Below are 19,774 nucleotides of genomic sequence, written 5' to 3' on the forward strand. Positions count from 1 at the left end.
GAGACTCAACATGATATTTCAAAGTCATAGACACATGGAAGGTTTTAGTATACTGCAGCCAGCCAGAAGAATTTTGGTGGTGGTATGTTATTGATGAGGCTTATTATCATATTTAAAAATTTTTTTATTTTATTTAGTTTTTGTTCTATTTATTTATTACTGTATATGTAGAATAGAGTGTGAGATACATAACAGGGCATAGAATGTTGAGACACTTCAGGGCTATAGCAGTTTAAAATAAATACAATAAAAAAGCAGTTTCAAATAAAACCACATTGTCAGTGACATTGGGTAATATAAGTGGAAAGCCAGGTGGCCTTCCCAGTATTTCCTCATAGTGTGACATTATCCCGAGGAGTTCACTACAGTACAGGGTCTGGCCCTAAGTCTTATAGGGACAGGCAGTATATTGTAGTGGTTGAAAGCAAAGCCAGGGAGCCAAACTGAATAGTTTCAAATCCTTGCTTTGCCTTTAATTGCTGCATGACCTTAGTCAAGTTGCTTAACTGCTCTGTGCCTCATTTCCTAATCTATAAATGGAAATATTAGTGCTTATCTCATGAGCTTGTTATGAAGATTAGATAAATTAACATACGGAATGTACGTAGAGTAGTGTCTGACACATAAAAAGTGATGGATACGTATTTTTATTCTTGTTGGTTTAGAAATCTTCATTCTTCCGTTTACCAATGTAGCTCTATTTTTCAAGGAAGATTCTTGCTGTTACTTAGACATTAGTATATGAAAAGCATGATATCCAGTACTTTTCACACCCACCAGAATGACTAAAATTAAAAAGGTGATTTTAAGTGTTGGCTAGGATGAGGCACAATAGGAACTCTCATATACTGCTGTGGGAATGTAAATTGTTACCACTTCGGAAAAATGTTTGGCAGTATCTGTTAAAGCCCAGCACATGCTTCCCCAGGATTTAGCAATCCTGTCCACAAGGACAAAACTCCTCAGCAGCAAAGCATACGTAGGTGGATGGATAGATGGACCAGAAGACAAAAACTAGAAAGAAGCAAAATGTCTGTCAACAGTAGAATGGATAAACATATTGTAGTAACTTGTATAATCATATCGAGCAATACTTTAAAGCAGTGAGAAGGAACCAGTTGTTGCTACACACAACAACATGGATGAATCTCAGAAACATGATACTAAATAAAAGAAATCTGGCACAAAATAGGAACTACTTTGATTGCATTTATATAAAGTTCAGAAGTAAGTAAAAACTCATTGGTGGTGTTGAAAAGTCAGGATAGTGGTTACTTTTCAGGGGAGATAGTTGGGAAAGAGAACAAAGGGAGCTTCTGGGGACTGTTGTTCTATTTTGTGATCTGGATGCTAATTACTCCTAATATGTGAACAGTTGTGCTTACTTGGTGAAAATTCACTAAGTTGTGCAATTAGGATTTGTACTTTATGACTTATTTTATGCTTGAATAAAATATATTAAAATATGATCAATTTGTGAATTAATGGAATTGTACTAATAAATAGACCAGATTTTCTCATTTATAGCAGAACAGCACATCTTTCTTCAAGGAGATCTGCTATTAGACAAGGCGATAATCTGAAGGTTTCTCAGTGAGTCTAAAAGCTGAAAAAAGAATAAACTAACATTAAAAACTCTGATAGCCTGGTGCTTACATTTTCATTGTACAGAAAACTCTGCACTGTGAATCAGATGTGCATTTTGGTAGGCCTGGAGCCCTTTCCTGCTTCACAGTAGGATTAAAGACACTTGGCATCTCTTTTCTGGCCAGTAATCATTCAGATAGGAGCAGTTTTTCTCAAAGAAAAACACTTGGAATTATGAGTCAGTATAAACCCATTACCGGCAGTCATTCATTTATTCAGAGAGTGTTTATTGAATGCTTATTCTGTGCAAGTCACTGGGAACACAGTAGTAAACAAGACAGATGAATATCCTGTTCCCATGGAGACTACATTTGTAGTAGGAGACATGAGTTATAAACAAATATTGGGTATTGATGAGAATCAGTACCTGGACCCTCTTGCTGAGAATAACTACAGAAGATGAGATAAAAACAACTAATAAACAAACTACCTGTGAAGGCATAAAAGCTAAATTAGTTTAAAAAATAAAAAAATTACTGGGTGAACCAACTTGGACGAAAATTAAAGCCAAAAAGGTAAGTTCAGCATTTCTGGCTGATTTTCTTTTGGGGCATCCTTTCTCAAAAGGGATTCTTCATCTAAATCACAGAATCTAAAAAATGATTTATGTGACTGTTTCCTTAATTGTCCCCAAAATGGCACATAACTCGTGTCATTCTAGAAGCATAGGAGAGAAGTTAACTCATTCTATGTATAGTGGACTCGTTCAGAATCTAAAAAATGATTTATGTGACTGTTTCCTTAATTGTCCCCAAAATGGCACATAACTAGTGTCATTCTAGAAGCATAGGAGAGAAGTTAACTCATTCTATGTATAGTGGACTCGTTGGAGTATCAGGCTTTGTTCCCTGGTGGAACCCAGGTTGAGAAAGGCTGCTGGGGTTTTTGCCAATTCTTAATTAAGGTAGCTGAGAAACTGAATCGAGCCTTAAAAGAAATTCAGAGTTTGGAAAGGTCTAAAAAAATAGAGTTTAAGGTATACCGAGTTTGGTTGAAGGAGCTGATAAATAAATCTTCTAGGCTGTGGTTTGGAACCTTCTGTACTCCCAGAGGAGGGCACCGATGTTCACCTTCTAGTCATCTCACTCCATTGTGGGATTAAAAAAGAACTAAACAGATGGGTTTAATAGCAGATTAGACATAGCTGAAGAAAGAGAGATCAGTGAAACACAAAGACAAAGGACTGGATGGCACAGAAAATACCATGAGACACAATGTTTCCAATGGCCATGTTCACTTAAAACCACAAAGGCCCAACACGATCTGGCCCCGGCACCTCTCCCCCGCTTACTCCTCTTTTATGTCTTGTCTTAATTCATCCCTGCTACTATAACAAAATACCTTAGACTGAATAATTTATAAGTAATAGAAAATTATTTCTCACATTTCTTGAGGCTGTGTAGTCTAAGATCGAGCCACATGCAAATTTAGTGTCTGTGTGAGGGCTTGCTCTTGCTTCAAGGCGCCCCTCACTGTGGAAGGGTAAAAGGGATGAAGGGACTGAAGGAGTGGGCGGTTCTCTAAAGCCTCTTTTATAAGGGCATTAATCCCATTCACAAGGGCAGAGCTACATGACTTTATCACTTCCTAAAAGGCCCCACTTCTTAGTACTACCACAGTGAGCATTAAGTATCAACATGAATTTTGGAGGGGCACAGACGTTCAAACCATAGCACTTCTCTACCTCATGGCCTTTGTACTTGCTGTTTATTCTATCTGAAATGCTCTCCCTCTCTTGCCCCTCAAAATCTACATGGCTGGTTTCCTCACTTTTGTCACATTTGTGTTCTAAGTCTCTTGCTTGTAAGCACTGCCCTGGCCACCCTGTCTAAAATCTCAAACCTCCGCGACACTCTGACTGTATTACATGTGATATATTTTGATGATTGGTGTTGTTCATCTGCTTCCCCACCAGAATTTAAGCCCACAAGGACAAAGATTTTTGTTTTGTTTTATTTGTTAAATGCTTTATTTCCAGTGCCCAGAACAATGCCTGACACGTAGTAGCATTCGACAAATATCTACCTCTCAGAGTAAATGGAAAGATTGATATAAAAATTGTCAGCATGATGCCAGGTTAATATGGACTCACTAAAATTTAGTTATTTCCCTTTTCCCTGTTCTTTGTGGGATTTCTGGTTTAATTTCATTGTCTTTAATTTTCCATTTGCAGTTAGTTTTCCCTTCCCTTGTTTGTGGGATTTCTGGGTTAAACTTCATTGTTGTTTTATTTTCCTTTTACTATATTTTTTAGCATACTGGCAAATTCAAACTAATGTAATTCTTCCTCAGTTCAGAAGAGAAGACATTCTGTGAATAATTGACATAGGCATATTTTTAAAGACTGTATTCAGCTATGGATAGAATGGTAGCTAATCTTGGTCAGTCGTTTCTTTATCTAAAGGCCCACAATAGTTAATACTAGTATTTGCAGAATGCATATGCAGACATCGAGTTTTAGACAAAATATTAAGAATTCATCACATTCTACAAAAGACAATTACCTAGATAGCTTTGATTTTTCTCTGGCCTAATAGCTTGAGGGTGTTAAAAGGAATAGGTCTCTAACTAAGATGAAACTACCTATATTGGGTAAGAACTGTGCCAAACAGTTTTCACATGTACTTTTTTTGTTAATCATCCCACAACCGTCAGAAACAGCCAGAAGGTGTATTATGATTCCCATTTTGCAACTTATAAAATTGAGTTTCAGAGAGGTTAGTGATCTTCCCCTAAGCCACACAGCAGTGCTGGAATTTGAAAATAGTCTTCAGACTCCAAAGACTGGTATGAAAAAGTTGTGTTAGTCTAGAAGTCACATAACATGAGGGTACTTCCAAAAGTTCATGGAAAGATTCATATTATCTTTCAATTCTATTTTCCATGAACTTTTTGAATTACCTTTGTATATTTCTCACAGTCATAGAATAAACAACTGAGCATGTGATTTGATTAAGTAAATGACATTTTAATTAATGATTTGGGAAATATTCTTATTTAGAATTATTAATATTGTGATTTTGGTCCTAATTAAAGTGAAGTATTATATAGCATAATTATCTCCTTTTAAAAGGAGTAAAAACCGAAGCAGTATTTTAAAATCACTCTTCTGTAAATTCTTCTGTCTGTTTAAAATGGTTTTTCCCAAGTTTAAATGTTATGGTTGATTTTACTTGTGATAGAAATAGAATTAAATAGGTCATGCTGTTTCCTTTATCCTGGAAAATCTCTTCTTTTCAAAGCAAGATTTCTCTGGTATTTGGCCATATGTCGGTTTGAGTTTTATAAGCCAGGAATGACAAAGGGAGAATCTCTACCTGTGTTTGAACATGTTTGTTCTTACAGTAGCCTGGCATCCACCAAGAATCCAAGTCACCATCTTCAGTTCAATGCCTTTTCTAAGCTAAGAACTCAGACATGTAGCTTGATGAAAAAGCAAGTCTTTTTAATGAGGCAAGAATGTATGAGAGTATATACATTTATTTCTTATTCATGTTTGTCCACTGTTTTTGATAATGTTGTTCCAACTTTCAGAAATAGAATAGGGTTTCAAAGGGTGATTTTTTTCTGAGAGCAGGAAATATAAGACTATTTAATGTTTGACAAAAAATAATACAAGTGAAATCTTGTTATAAGATTTTACAGTATTTTAATTAATACTGTGTTTTATTCTACATTATCTCCTCATTTTGCATTCATCTTTAAGAAGAGCTTATCACTTTCTTGCCATTTGGTCTGTATTCATTCATTCAACAAACATTACTACATGCCTAGTATGTCCCAAATGTTGAGAATATAAGAGAACAGGACCTGGCCCTTGCCCTTAAGGGCCTTGCAGACTAGTGAGAGAAAAAGGAAGCAAAGAAATAATTACAGGTGCCATGTATATGCAAGTTGTTAGTTATCATGGAAGCACAAAGGAGGAAGTGATAATTCAGCCTGGAATCTTCTGGTGACCAACCAAAAAGATGATGTCATAGAAATTACAGCATGAAACAGCAAAGCTGCTTCAGGGACCTTAACAAGGTGCTGAAGCATATAGTGCAAAGCTGCAGTGGCAGGCACTGTTCCTACGTAAATTGCTAAGGGCAAGACTGTGAAAGGCTTAGGAATTTGTTCTTTATCTTGTAGGAACCAAGAGAGAGGAGTGGAAAGTGGAAAATTTAACTAGGGAAGCCACAAGCTCAGATTTGTGTTTTAGCTAGATAACTCTGGAGGACTGGTTAGATGAGGAAGCACTAGAAAGCTAAGGAGACCAGTTAGGATATATTACTAGTTCAGTGATAATTTTTTTTTTTTTCTATTGGTGGCTGGCCAATATGGGGATATGAACCCATGACCTTTCTAGAAAGCTAAGGAGACCAGTTAGGATATATTACTAGTTCAGTGATAATTTTTTTTTTTTTTCTATTGGTGGCTGGCCAATATGGGGATATGAACCCATGACCTTTGTGTTATAAGGTTGTGCTCTAACCAGCTGAGCTAACCAGCAAGCCACAGCTGAGAAATTTTGAATGATTCGAATGAATGTAATAATTATGAATGAATCTAATGATTTACTTTGGGAATGTAGAGGAAGGGATGGGTGTGAGAGAGATTTAGGAGATAAAAGTATACTTATTGGTTAGTTGGGTTGGTAAAGCAGAAAGCATTAATTCTATCCAGACAAAAGTGCTTTACAGGTTTGTGTAGATTGATGAATCTATACCATTTTATTAGAGATCTCATGGATCTCCAGTACTGCCTCATTCATAGGAACAGGACCTTATTTTAAAAGTGCAAGGTAGGGGGGCCGGCCCGGTGGCGCACTGGATAGTGCGCCGCTTGGGAGGCACAGCGGCACTCCCGCCCGAGGGTTCGGATCCCACATACAGACCGGTTCCCGCTCACTGGCTGAGCGAGGCGCTGGAGCGACGCCGAGGGTTGCAATCCCGTTGCCGGTCCCGGTCCGGTACCGGGGCGACACTGATGGTTGCGATCCGTTGCCGGTCACAAAAAAAGACAAAAAGGAAAAAAAAAAAAGTGCAAGGTAGGGTATAAAACATCTTTGCAATGCATTTTGACAACATAAGGGAGCTCTTTTAAGTTTATTCCAAAGGAAATTCAATAGCTTGTTTAAAATAAGTTTATATTGCCTACTTTCCTCACTTTTAGTCATCTGAGGGATGCCTAGATGTTCTGGAAGTATATAGACCAGCTCTATATACAGAAGAGTAGTGTTCCAGACACTGTTATTACCCTGTGCCTGATATAAAAGAATAAATAAGGTACAGTCCCTGTTCATAATGGTAAGTGGGGCAAAAAGCAAATCTTACAGTGTATGTATATTAGGTCTGTTATTGGTGCAGGTATGATAAACTGTTTTTGTGGGCCCGAGAAGTTAGAACTGAAGGCTCTCATTTGAGCTTCATCTTGAAAAACTCACTAAGCAAAGAGGACAAGCACAGAGAGTTGTGTAGGAAACAGCATTTGAACTGGAAGTAGCTACTGCATTTGAGGCACAGAGAACACACAGCAAAAAATGAGGTTGACATGTAGATTGGGGCCATGTCACAAAGGGGAATGTTCTCTAGGAGAAAAATATAGAAATGTCAGAAATTACACAGATATTTCAAGTGTAAAGAAAATGTATCAGCAGGTCTGACCAGTGCCTTCAGTGAGGTATAGTGAGTTCTCCACTCCAGGTTCTGGCGAGCTTTTTAAGAGTTGATTGTAAGCTTTGATGTGTGATTGAACGAAATCTTTAACACCCCTATCTATACGGTATTGTATGATTCTACTTAATTATATGTTAAATTGTAGTAAACAGTGCATTCACTATTTTTTAAAATTTCTACCCTAGCCTCAAAAAAATCTAAAGAGGAATTTTATAATGTAAAATTATGTAAATAAGAAAAAATGGGCAACCACTTGTTGAGAACACTGGAAGGTAAGAGAATTAGAAACTCTCAGCTTACCAAAGGTCACCCAGTTCTCAGACAAAAGAAGCCCTAATGTTTAGAGGCTCTTACCCAGCTCTGCTACCCTCTGCCCTTCCTCATTTTAATCATTTGCTGAGTCATTTACTGATTAATCTCTCCCTGTTGTTCTCATCCAGTGACCTCGTCTCCTACCTTGCAGTCAAAGTAGATGATCAACAAGAATTCTTTATACTCCCTGCCTAGAACCTTACACATTTATTTGCAGTCACATTCAGCTTTTCCCCTTTTCTCCTGTCAGAATATTCTTTACGCTTCCCTATATTTTTCAAGTGTTGTCCATTGAACAAATAATACTTGTTATAATGGGAGGAAATACAAAATATTCACCCCCACGGCCAAATCCAACTGTGAAGTCATTATGGAAAGAAATCTTGTGAGAATTGCAAATTTAATCTTTTAAAATCTTCAGCATAAAAATATCGAAGTCAATAATTCAGTGACTTAATTTGAAAATTCAGACAAATTGCTAACATTGTAATATCTGGCAGAATAATTGAGCAAGAAGTAAATGGCTTAACTATAGGATTAAAATAGTGTAGTGCTTAATGTTTTAGTTATTTAAAAAAGTTCTAGTCATTTACAATCTTTATTCTTTTTTTTTTTTTTTTTTGTCTTTTGTCTTTTTCCGTGTCCGGCAACGGATTGCAACCCTCAGTGTTGCCCCCGTACCGGACCGGGGACCGGCAACGGGATCGCAAACCTCGGTGTTGCTCCTGCGCCTCGCTCAGCCAGTGAGCGGGAGCCGGTCTGCATGTGGGATCCGAACCCTCGGACGGGAGTGCCGCCGCGCTTCCCAAGCGGCGCACTATCCAGTGCGCCACTGGGCCGGCCCTACAATCTTGATTCTTTAAATAAGCACAGAAAAGTAATTCTTCATTTGAAGAAACCTTATTCTCTTCAGGCTACTAACAAATTAATAAAGAAATCATGATCTTTGCATTTTGCCAAACTGGATGCACAATGCAGTGACCTAGTTGCAAATCTAGCCCTCTAAATTCACCCTTTCTATTCCATGCCCACACGCTATTATCAGAGATATTTCTAAAACACAAAGTGAGTCATGTCACTCAAAATCCAAATCCACATTCCTTACATTGGTCCTTCATGATCTGGCTTATTGGTGTCTCACTTTCACTGTTCCCTTCTCTTCCATTTGCATCTTACAGTGGACTTGCAACAAGCTATTCGCTTCTCTGGATGAGAAGGGTTTTTGTATTTGTGCACCTCATTGTTTTCTGTACCTCCATTGTTTTGCACCTGCTGCTTAATCTGCCTAGCTTTATTTTTTAAAACTTTTTGTCAAGCTAGGGCTGGGTCTGGAGCCCACCAACCCCTCAAGCCCATTCACAGACTGGGTCACAAACTGTTTACACGCCAGGCTGGGTCCCCAGACCCTTCACCCGCAGGTCTGTGAGCTAGGTAACTGAAAAAACAGGTCCTTGGAAGCCGTAGGTTGGAAAGCATGGCTGCGCAGAGCAGACGCCTGAGGCAGATGCCTGCCAGTCTGCCAGCCAAACCGTGGTGCCATGAATGCGCACTAACTCCACCCCCACACACTATTTGTTTACAGAGAATGCACTGAACTACCCCCAACGAGACCCAAGGCAAGGGGAGCCTGATTAAATTATTCTGTTTTCCCAACAATCCACCCATTCAGGGTCCCTCACCATACAATCTACACATTCAGAATCTTCCTCGATGTTACCTTAGTGAGGATAAATGACCCTTACACTTACATAACCTATTGTCTGTTCAGTATGCCTTAAGGCTCGTAGTTCTGTCCTTTTGACTATTAGCCGCGTGTGTCCTGTTAGTAGTCACCATTGGTGTGATCCTCCATGGGAATCCTGCAGTCATACTGATGGGCAGTTCAATGCATATTCAGTAGATGATCACGCCAGCGTATGTATGTACCCAGTCGAGTCTGGTGCAGTGCCTCCAGCCAGAACGCTATGGGCCAAAAGACAGAAGAGTTATTGGTACCAATAGAGGAAGTTCTCGCCCCTCTGGTAAGACACATGCCAGTTTGCCATCCTGAGAAAGGATGGTTGCAGGAGTAGGTATCTTACCTGGCTTATGTTAACATACTTTATCCGCTAACACTGTTGGATCTGTGGGTTCTACATGTAACAGTATAGGGGAACTCATAATTGGCCATAATGATAATACAAATGTGCCCTTTGGAATAGAGCACTCATCTGGTCCAGGCCATGTTACCTTTACTCGAGGAGGCCAGGTACTTGTCACCCAAGGTGAGACTTGCAAGGCTTCCTCTAATCCTTTTCCCCAATACCCTATTAAACCTACCCAGCGTATGTGGGGGGGCTTATATTCTCCAAGGCCATTCCCATTGTACTGTCTGTCCCTGTTGCAAACAGGTTGGGGCCAGTAAGAGAAGATTTCCATTCTTGCCATATCCTGGTTTCAAAAGCTTATCTTTAGTAGTGATTTGCAGCTGTATAGGTGCTGCAGCCTCATGCAACAGAGCTTCCACTGCAGAGGGCCTTCCCTTGTGAGGTCTCTCATTTAGAATTCTGACTGTCAGCCATAATCACCGTGTCCACCCCTTCAGGGATGGGGGTTGGGCAGATATCCTTAGTCCCTTTTTTTTTTTTTTGTCTTTTTCGTGACCGGTAAGGGGAACGCAACCCTTGGTGTGGTGACACCCTCACCGCGCTCAGCCAGTGAGCATACCGGTCATTCCTATATAGGATCCGAACCCGCGGCGGGAGTGTCGCTGCGCTCCCAGTGCCGCACTCTCCCGAGTGCGCCACGGGGCCGGCCCTCTTAGTCCCTTTTTTAAAAGGCCATTGTACTGTTCAGTCATTCCCAGTGCATGGGGATGATATGGCACATGTAACTTTCACCAAATGGACTACTGGGAGGCCCACCTCTGAACCCCATGTCCAGTAAAGTGGGTTCCATTATCACTCTCTATAACTATCGGCTGACCATACATAGGTGTAAGGCTATTCAGTGCCTTTACAGTGTTCACTTGGTCTGGGCCCTTACAAGGCCCAAACAGAAGTCCAGTAGCTGTATTGACAGCTGTGAAGATGTATCTGAAATTCTCTGACCTTGGCAGTGGTCTGACAAAGTCTACTTGCCATTGAGTCAGGGGCACCCTTCCTCAAGTTATTTGCCCATCTGCATGTGGCACTCTTTTCTTGGGTTTGTATGACACCCATCTGGCCATTGGGTTTAAGTGGCACTCTCGGAGCCTTTTGCTTTCAGACAAATGCAATGTGTTTACTATGTCATCTCTAGAGCCTGTTACACCATCCACCCCTATGTCCCATAGCTGTAGCAGCCAGGGGCTCTCCCTGTTTGTGCTGCTTTACTGTCTCAATTTCTTGTGCACAACAGGCCATGCCTGGAGACGCACAGTTTCCCCCAACTCACCACTGGGTTGGTCGTCTTCCCTGGTGCGGGAGGCAGGAGTGGCCAGTCGCTGCATGTCATCCTCCAGGACATTTATCCATGCTTCCAACAACTCTGCTTTCTGCTGCAAATCTCAATCAGTTTGCAGTGTAGTTAACAGCAGCCAGGCTCTGGTCAGCAGAAAAGTAGCCACCAGGCACCACATACTCAAGACAGCCACATTTCCTCCCCTTCCCAAGGGGTTTTGCATTGTATTACCTGGTCTGTGCTGCCTTGCAGTACAGTGCGAAGCAACCAGAACCAAGTCAACAGGAAGGTGGCCATAGGGCAGACTAACTCCAACCACCCCCACACACAGGATTCAGAGAATGCTCTGAACCACCCCCAACTGGCCAGGAGGCGAGGGGAGCCTGATTAAATTATTCTATTTTCCCAACACTTTTCCTGGCAACTTTTGCTTTTCTGTGCTTTGAAACCAAGTTCTGGCATGGACACTTCATGGAAATTTCCTTCCTCTTTCCCTTTCCCAACTCGGCTAGTCTTTTCCACCTCAGTGCTTACCTGGGACACAGTATTTGACATGTTGAATTATAGTCGTCTATTTAGTTGTCATCTCTCTTCCACTTCACCTCATGCCAGTGTACTCACCAGACTATGAAGTTCCTTTTCATCCATGGTGTCTAACAGAGTGCCAAAAACAGGAGAGGTGCTAAGTGAAAAAAAAATTTTTTTTAATTTAATATGAATGTTCTTTTTGTTAGGTGATGCCAGCTTTTAATTTATTAATTCATCAGAATTATTAGTATGTCTTCATTTTGCTACTTACCTGATAACCAAAACCATCTCAAAATTTTTGTTTTCTATTTTTGTTTGATAGCTTTTTCCTCCTTTCATGGGCCATTGAAAGATCATAGCCAAATTAGTAATCTACTTTTAGTTATTTTGAAGAGGAGTATGGTTTGCATATTGTCGTGTAACCACATTCCCAACTTTTATTCTTCCTTTGCCCTCATTTAATGACTGTTCATATTACATTCTGTTATACGTCTCCAAAGTACAGAAGCCTTATTCTTTTCAAGCTACTAGCAAAATATAGAACACATAGCTCTTTGACAAATGTTCAGTTCTTCCTTTGTGAAAAAAAAACATTTTAAAACTAAGGTGATCATGTGTAAATTATGTTTTACTCCTACAAAGACAGTACCTTTTCTTCATGTTAATATTTGTTTTACAAAATTAAAAGCATTGCAGTATAACTTCCTATTAAGATATTTGTGTTTTCCTAAATCAAATAAATTGAGGTCTCATATTTATTAGATGCTTTTGAAAAGAGAATAACTAAGGTAGTCACTTTAAAACCATTTGGCTCATACCTTTGCATGTAGTGGCTTCTGATGTTCTTGATCTGTGAGTTGTATTATTTTAAAACTCCAGAAGAGGGGTCTGCATGGGTAATGTTGTACTATAATAATTAATACTATAAGCTATCCTTTATAAAGTTTTTAATTTGTATCTGGCACTGTGCAAGAATATATGTAATTTTTCGTCCCTTCAAGATACTTCCAAAGATTCACATTTTACACATAATGAAACAGATTCTGAGAAGTGAATGAGCTTGCTTAATGTTACCAATAGTAAATTACAGAAGCCTATCTTACACTTGACCCTTTTTCTTGCTCCTTGACCATATTTCTCTACTTTAGGATGTCTTTTGTATATTCTGTAATCATTAAATTGATTAGCATTGATAATACTGAGGTTCCAGGATACTTGTCTTAGGTGTTATTTCCAAGCTCTCATTTAAATATTAAGTAAATACCAATAAAAGTGCAAAGTCACTATGTAATTGACTTAACCATGGAAACTTAGAAATCATTGTAGGGTAAGAGTCACATTTTCATGGACTTAAATATCATTGACTAACACACATCTGATTTATATAGAATGATTACTTTTCTTGAATTTTTTTAATATTATGATATTTTTAAAATAACCGTAGCGTGCTTGTTATCACATCTTTGGAATGTTCTCAGTTTGAAGTTTGTCCTCAGTAGAACTAGGAGGATGCCTTGTGCTCTTATTGGGCTATTATCTTTTTAATGTTGACTTGTAAGAGTTCTTTATATGTTCTGGATATTAGACCATTATTAGATACATGATTGGCAAGTATTTTCTCCCATTCAGTGTATTATCTTTTCACTTCCTTGTTTTAGTGTTTTTTGAAGGATAAAAGTTTTTAATTTGGGGGAGTTGGTGAGAAATTGGTTAACAGACACAAACAATGCTTTCATTTTGTGGTGGTGAATCTGCTAATTACCCTGATTTGATCATCACACATTGTACAAAGGTATTGATATTCAACTCTGCACCCCACAAACATGAATAATCAATTGTTTCAATAAAATTTTTTGCTTAATTTTTTTAAAAAAATTTAATTTTAATGAAGTACACTTATTTATATTTCATCTGTGCTTTTGCTGGCATATCTAAGAAATCAATGACTGAGGATTATGAAGATTTACACCTGTGTTTTCTTCTGAGAGTTTTATAATTTTGCTCATATACTTATGATATGTATATGATGCATTTTATATTAATCTTGTATATGGTATGAGGTAGGGGTCCAACTTAACTCTTTTGCATGTGGAAATCCAGTTGTTCCAACACTATTGAAAAGACTATTCTGTCCCCCACTGAATTGTCATGGTAACTTTGTTGAAAATTAATTGACTTTAAATGTAAGGGTTTATATCTAACTCTCAATGTTATTTTGTTAATCTGTATGTCTCTGCCAGTGTCACACTGTTTTGATTACTGTAGCTTTGTAGTAAACTTCGAAATTGGAAAAATATACTGTCTATCCTGGAGAGAATGTTCCATGTACTATTGAGAAGAATGTGTAATCTTCTCTTATTGGGTGGAGGGTTCTATAGAAGTCTGTAAGGTGTAATTGATTTGTATTGTTGTTCATAAGATGTACAGGTTGAGCATCCCTAATCTGAAAGTTAGAAATCAGAAATACTAGAAAATTAGAAACTTTTTGAGTGCTGACATAACATTCAAAGGAAATGCTCATTTATGCATTTTAGATTTTGGATTTTGGGGTTAAATATGCTCAATTGGTATGTGCTCTGCAGATATTTCAAAATCTGAAAAAGTCCGATATCCAAAACACTTCTGGTCCCAAGTATTTTGGATAAGGATTTCTCTACCTTTATTTATTTATTTATTACCTTCTTTCTAGGTATTCTACTTATTATTGAAAATGTGGTATTGACGTACCCTACTATTATTGATGAATTGTCTATTTCTCTCTTATTTCCATTAGTTTTTGCTTTATATATTTTGAAGCTCTGTTATTACATATGTTCATATATATGCATACATGCTTATAAATATTTTATCTTCTTGGAAGATCAATATTCTTACCACTTTTTTAAAATGTCTTTTTTCTCTTGTAAAAATTGTTGCCTTAAAGTCTATTATTAGTATTATAGTCACTCTTGCTTTCTTTTGCTACTTCTCCATGGTATATATTCTTCCCCACCCCCCTTTTTTTTTTGTTCATCCTGTTTTTGTCTTTGAATCTCAAGTGTGTCTTTTGTAGACAGCATTGGTTGGATTATTTTTTATTCTGTGATATCAATTTCTGCCTTTTCATTGGTGTGGTAAATCCATTTACTTTTAGAGTAATTACTGATAAGGCAGGATTTACATATACTATTTTGTTATTTGTTTTCTATATGCCATATTAATATTTTTTTAATAGACCATACTGGCTTCTTTTGTATTAAATAAATATTTTTTTACTGTCCCACTTTAAGTCCTTTGTTGCTTCTTTTTCTACATTTTTTAAAAATTACTTTCTTAATAATCTTAATTTATGTATAACTTTTTCTGGATTACCAAAACTTAATTTCACCAGTACACAGAAACTTTGCTCCTTTATAGCTTGATTTACTCTTCCTACCTTTTTCTTGTTACTGTCCCACAAATTACATCTTTATGCATTGTATACCCATTAACACATTTATAATTATTTCTTCATGCAGTTGTCTTTTAAATCAGATAGAAAGAAAAAGAACTACAAACAAAAAAAAATACATTTTTACTGTCTTGGATATTTACCTAAGTATTTACCTATACTGGTGTTTTTTATTTTTTCATGTAGATTCAAGTTACTGTCTAATGACCTTTTATTTCCATTGAAGGACTCCCTTTTGTGTTTCTTATAGAGGATATCTGCTATTAATGAATTCTTTCAGATTTTGATTGTCTGGGAATGTCTTAATTTCTCCTTCATTTTACTGGATATACAATTTTTAGTTGACAGTCTTTTTCTTATACAATCCCATTGTCTTTTGGTCTCCATAGTTTCAGTTAAAAATGAGCTGTTAATATCATTAGGTTCTATTGCATGTGAAAACTTGTGTCTCTCTTGCTGCTCTCAAGATTCTCTTTTTGCCTTTGCTTTTCAACAGTTTGATAATGACATATGTAGGTGTGGGCCTCTGAGTTTGTCCTATTTTGAGATTGTTGAACTTCTTGGATGTGTACATGAAAGTTTTTCATCAAATTTGGGAAGTTTTCAGCCATTGGTTTTTCAAATAATCTTCCTACTTTCTTCTCTCCTCTCCTGATATCTCATTGTGCATATTTTCATACTTTTTTTTTTCTTGGCAGCAGGGGAGCTTACTGATAAGGGGATCTTGATCCTTGACCTGGGTGTTTCAGGGATCAAATCTGATTGTGTCTCACAGGTCTCTGATACTCTGTTCATTTCCTTTCATCATCATTTTTTTTTTCTCTTCCTTAGACTGGATAATCGCAATTCATCTGTTTTCAATTCGACTGATGTTTTTCTTCTGCCTAGTCATATCTGCTGATGAGCCTCCCTAATGAATTTTTCATTTTAGTTATTGTACTGTGCAACTCAGTTTCTTTTGGTTCTTTTTTTATATTTTTTATGTTTATATTAATTCTTTCTTTGGTGAGGTGTATTGTTATTTTACTTTTGGTGTTTAGAAAGAGTATCATTTAGTTATTTAGCTATATTTAAAATAGATAAGACTTAAAGTCTTGTCTAATAAGTCCAGTGTTTCACCTTTCTCAGGGACAGTTTTAATTCACTGCTTTTTTTCTTGTGTAGGGACCATACTTTTGTGTTTCTCTGCATGTCTCTATTTTTTGTTTAAAACGGGACATTTAATATAATGCATCAGTTCTGGAAGTTAAATTCTTCTAGGGTTTCTTTATTTTTGTCCTTTGTTTAGTGACTTTTTCCAAACTAATTCTGTAAAGTCTTTATCTATGAAGTCACCTCTGTGTTAGCTTAATGATGATCTGATGATTGCATAGAGATTTCAGTAAATGCCTGGAAACTTTCTGTTCTTTGCAGAAGACCTCTGAGTGCATATTGGGACTTGTCTTCAACACTCACCCAGTCAGTTTACAACAAACTCTGCCTTAGCCTTTCATTTCCTGCTTGTGCTGAACCTCAGAGTCAACCAGAAGAGAGAGCTCAGGTTCTTCTCAGGTCTTTCCTGGGCATTGACATGATATTATGCGGCATTAAGTGTGGATGTGCCTTCTAGAGTCCCAGGAATATTTCAGGGTTTTCAAAAAAGTGTGGACATCTCCTTCCTCACTTTTCCTTTTAACCTCTTTGATTATCCTATTATTTGTCCAGGGAGTTTTTTTTCATCATTTCAGATAGCTGAAACCTTAAATAATTGCCTCTAATTATTTACTTCATGTACCCTCAGGAAAAAGGCTTTTTGCAATGGTTAAGGTCCAAATCAGGTTAAATAAAAATGGTTCACTGGAAATGGGGTTTTGAAAGAGCTCCCACCCTGTTCTTCCTCCTGTAGTGGCCTCCAGACTGCTGATAATTGTGGCTGTTGGTTTTCAAGGCTCCTGTACAGCTTTGGGGAGGGGGAGGGGGCCAATGCAGATAGGACAAGCTAAAACAGCACAAAGTTTATATGTTCTTATGGGATTCAGTCATTTTTTTAAAAATAAGTAATCTCTAGATCTCTGCAATCCAGGGTTCTAAAAGTGGTGATTCTGACAATTTTTGCCAATTTCTCTTTGCTTTTGTAGAAAGAATGTTTGGAGGTTCTTAATCCATCATTTTCACTGAAGTCACTCCTATATTTTTCTTTATACTATAGACATATAATTAAATGCTAGTTGAATTAATGAAAATTCTCTAAAAAACAGAGTACTTCTTTCTTTCCAGAAACTTCTCTAAATGTTATTGTACTTCTCCTGTTATATTATAGGACTATGATGATGGATATGGCACTGCTTATGATGAACAGAGTTATGATTCCTATGATAACAGCTATAGCACCCCAGCCCAAAGGTAAGAGTCAGTCCTTATTACAAGACCCACAGCAGACACTTGTGCCTTGCTACATTTATATACTCTGGGGAAAATATGGTAATCAGTTAGTGAGGATAATTTGGCTTGCCCTTTTTGTTTTTTGTTTGTTTTAATTGAAGAGGCACTCTCAGTCCTACCAACTACCATGTGTTACCCCACCCAAATTTACTTTTAAGTTAAAGCAATCAGGCTTGGGAAATATAAATTGAAATTTTATTTATTCTAAAAATTTGATTTAAATGTTCATTATATTCTGAAGAGGAATAATGTCCTCAAATTCTGTGACTATGCAGTCCTAAGGCCAAAAATTACATCAGAAATGGGTAAATATCTTGTACTGTCAGTGCCTGGAGAAGAAAGTGCCAAAAGTTTTATTTCCTATTATAGAACATTTCAGTTTCTTATCAGCAGTGCTCCTGTTTTCTAACTTCAAATTTCCACTTGTGAATAATGAGTTAATTCTGATTTGTTTTCTAAGGAAGTATTTACCCAGAAATAAATGAACGTTAGCAGAGACAAAACAGAACTAAATGGTTACCTCTTCCGATAATTTACGATGATGTTCATTGATATATGAAATCAGTGTTTATTATGTTCAAAATGTTTTCCTAAATACCTAGAAACCTTTTGCTTATGCTTAAAATTCTAACTAGAGAACAAAGATAGACATAAATAAAATGAAATATTGGCTTTAGAGTGATTATGAAGCATAAATAAATATGGACCATGTGGTTATTTTGATGAAGCATAAATTCACTTTTAATCTCATACTGTGCCAATCTAGGTTTGGACACATCGGTTCTCTTATTTGTTAACTGATACTGAGGTAAACAGGGATATAAAAAAAAATTATTTTTGCTCATGCCAAATTATTTTCTTGTATAACTTGTAAACTTAATAGACTTCAAACTTTGGCTCTCAACTGGTCTTTTTTAGTAGAAGCCTTGTATATCATGTTTGTATCCTTTGGTGTGGTGGGTAGAAGCACTCCTGATATCGAGCCTGGTAACAGGCACATAGTGAATGCTAGGCAAGACTTTACATACAGTATCTCCTTTAAGTATCCCAGCAACCCATGAGGTATGTGGCACTGTTCTCTATTTTTATAAATGAAGAAAAGGAACCCAAAATTAAATAATTTGCCAAAAATTGCATAGTAAGTGGAAAGATAAAAATATAAGTCAGATCTTCTAACTCAAAGATTTGTGCTCTTTATAATAAGTCCTTCTCAGATTTTGTTTGAAAACATAAATATCCACAAGTACTTCAGTTTTCAATCTAAATATCCTGGCAAAGCAGGTCTTCCACCCCCACAACATTTGCTAAGTATATACTTTACTTCTGGCTCTGTTTTTATAAGTTTCATAAGGCCTACAGTCTAGGTCATATGAACACATCACTTCTAACAACAATCCTATAAGGCAGATGCTATTACTGTAGAAGAGGAGACTGAATAAAAGAGATTGTGGTACTTGCTTGTGACTGCACAGCTGAGAAGAGGTATGTCAGACTGAAGGACAGCCAAGCACATGTTCTTAACCCTGGTATATTTCTAGAGTCTCACTGCACTTTTCTGTTAATTCTCTCCCATATTTGTTATAGTATGCAGTGTGTTGTCTTTCAAATGCAGGTGTATTTTATTGCTTGAACTTATGCACAGTTTAGTTATGTTTGCAATTTGATTCATTCCTTGGAGAAAAGAGAAGGATCTAATACTTACTGAGTATCTAACATGTTCCAGATACTGTGCTAGTGTTTTTTATATTTGATTTCAACTGATCTTCAAAGCCATCAGTCCAGCCCTATGTAGTAAAAATGATCACATCCAGTTAATTGATGTGGAAATCAAGATGTAGCTTTCTAATGAAGTGCATACGCAATACAAGATAATAGTCCAAATAAGCTTTTGTTTTTTGATATTTGGTATGAAGAACCAAATTTAAAGCATTTATCCTGTTAAGTGCTATGCTCTTTCAAAGAGAGTGATGTCATAGTATGACCCCAGGTGAACGAATAGAGAACAAGAAGTCCATATTTATTTAGAACCTACTTTAAATCAGGCATGGAATTTAATCTGTTACTTACGTCTCATTTAATCCAATATGACAACAGCAAGAGTTAATATACATGGTGAAACAGGCTCAGAGTGGTAAATAACTAATCCTGAATGTGAACCCAGACATATAAAGCCTGCAGTCTTTCCACTTAAAGTTATGATAATAATATGATTGATTACAAGCATTTATTCCTTTGGTCATTTATTTAATCAGTATTCATTGAATGTCCATTTTGTACTAAGCACTGTGCTTGATGCTTGGAATACAAAGATTAATTAAGATAGAGACACTATCCTAGCTTACTGGCTACAAGGAATATA

At 37.1% G+C, this 19,774-nt stretch overlaps 1 protein-coding gene across 1 annotated transcript in view; it reads left to right on the forward strand.

The window, feature by feature from the left end:
- Nucleotides 1-19,774, forward strand: part of KHDRBS3 (KH domain containing, RNA binding, signal transduction associated 3) — a 153,047-nt gene that overhangs the window by 92,619 nt on the left and 40,654 nt on the right. Inside the window, exon 7 of the mRNA XM_008582820.1 lies at nucleotides 17,294-17,376. Coding sequence (XP_008581042.1) covers nucleotides 17,294-17,376 — 83 coding nt within the window. The remainder of the gene's footprint in view (nucleotides 1-17,293; nucleotides 17,377-19,774) is intronic.

This window comes from Galeopterus variegatus, unplaced genomic scaffold (assembly GCF_000696425.1).
Source record: "Galeopterus variegatus unplaced genomic scaffold, G_variegatus-3.0.2 Scaffold2728, whole genome shotgun sequence".
NCBI lineage: Eukaryota > Metazoa > Chordata > Mammalia > Dermoptera > Cynocephalidae > Galeopterus > Galeopterus variegatus.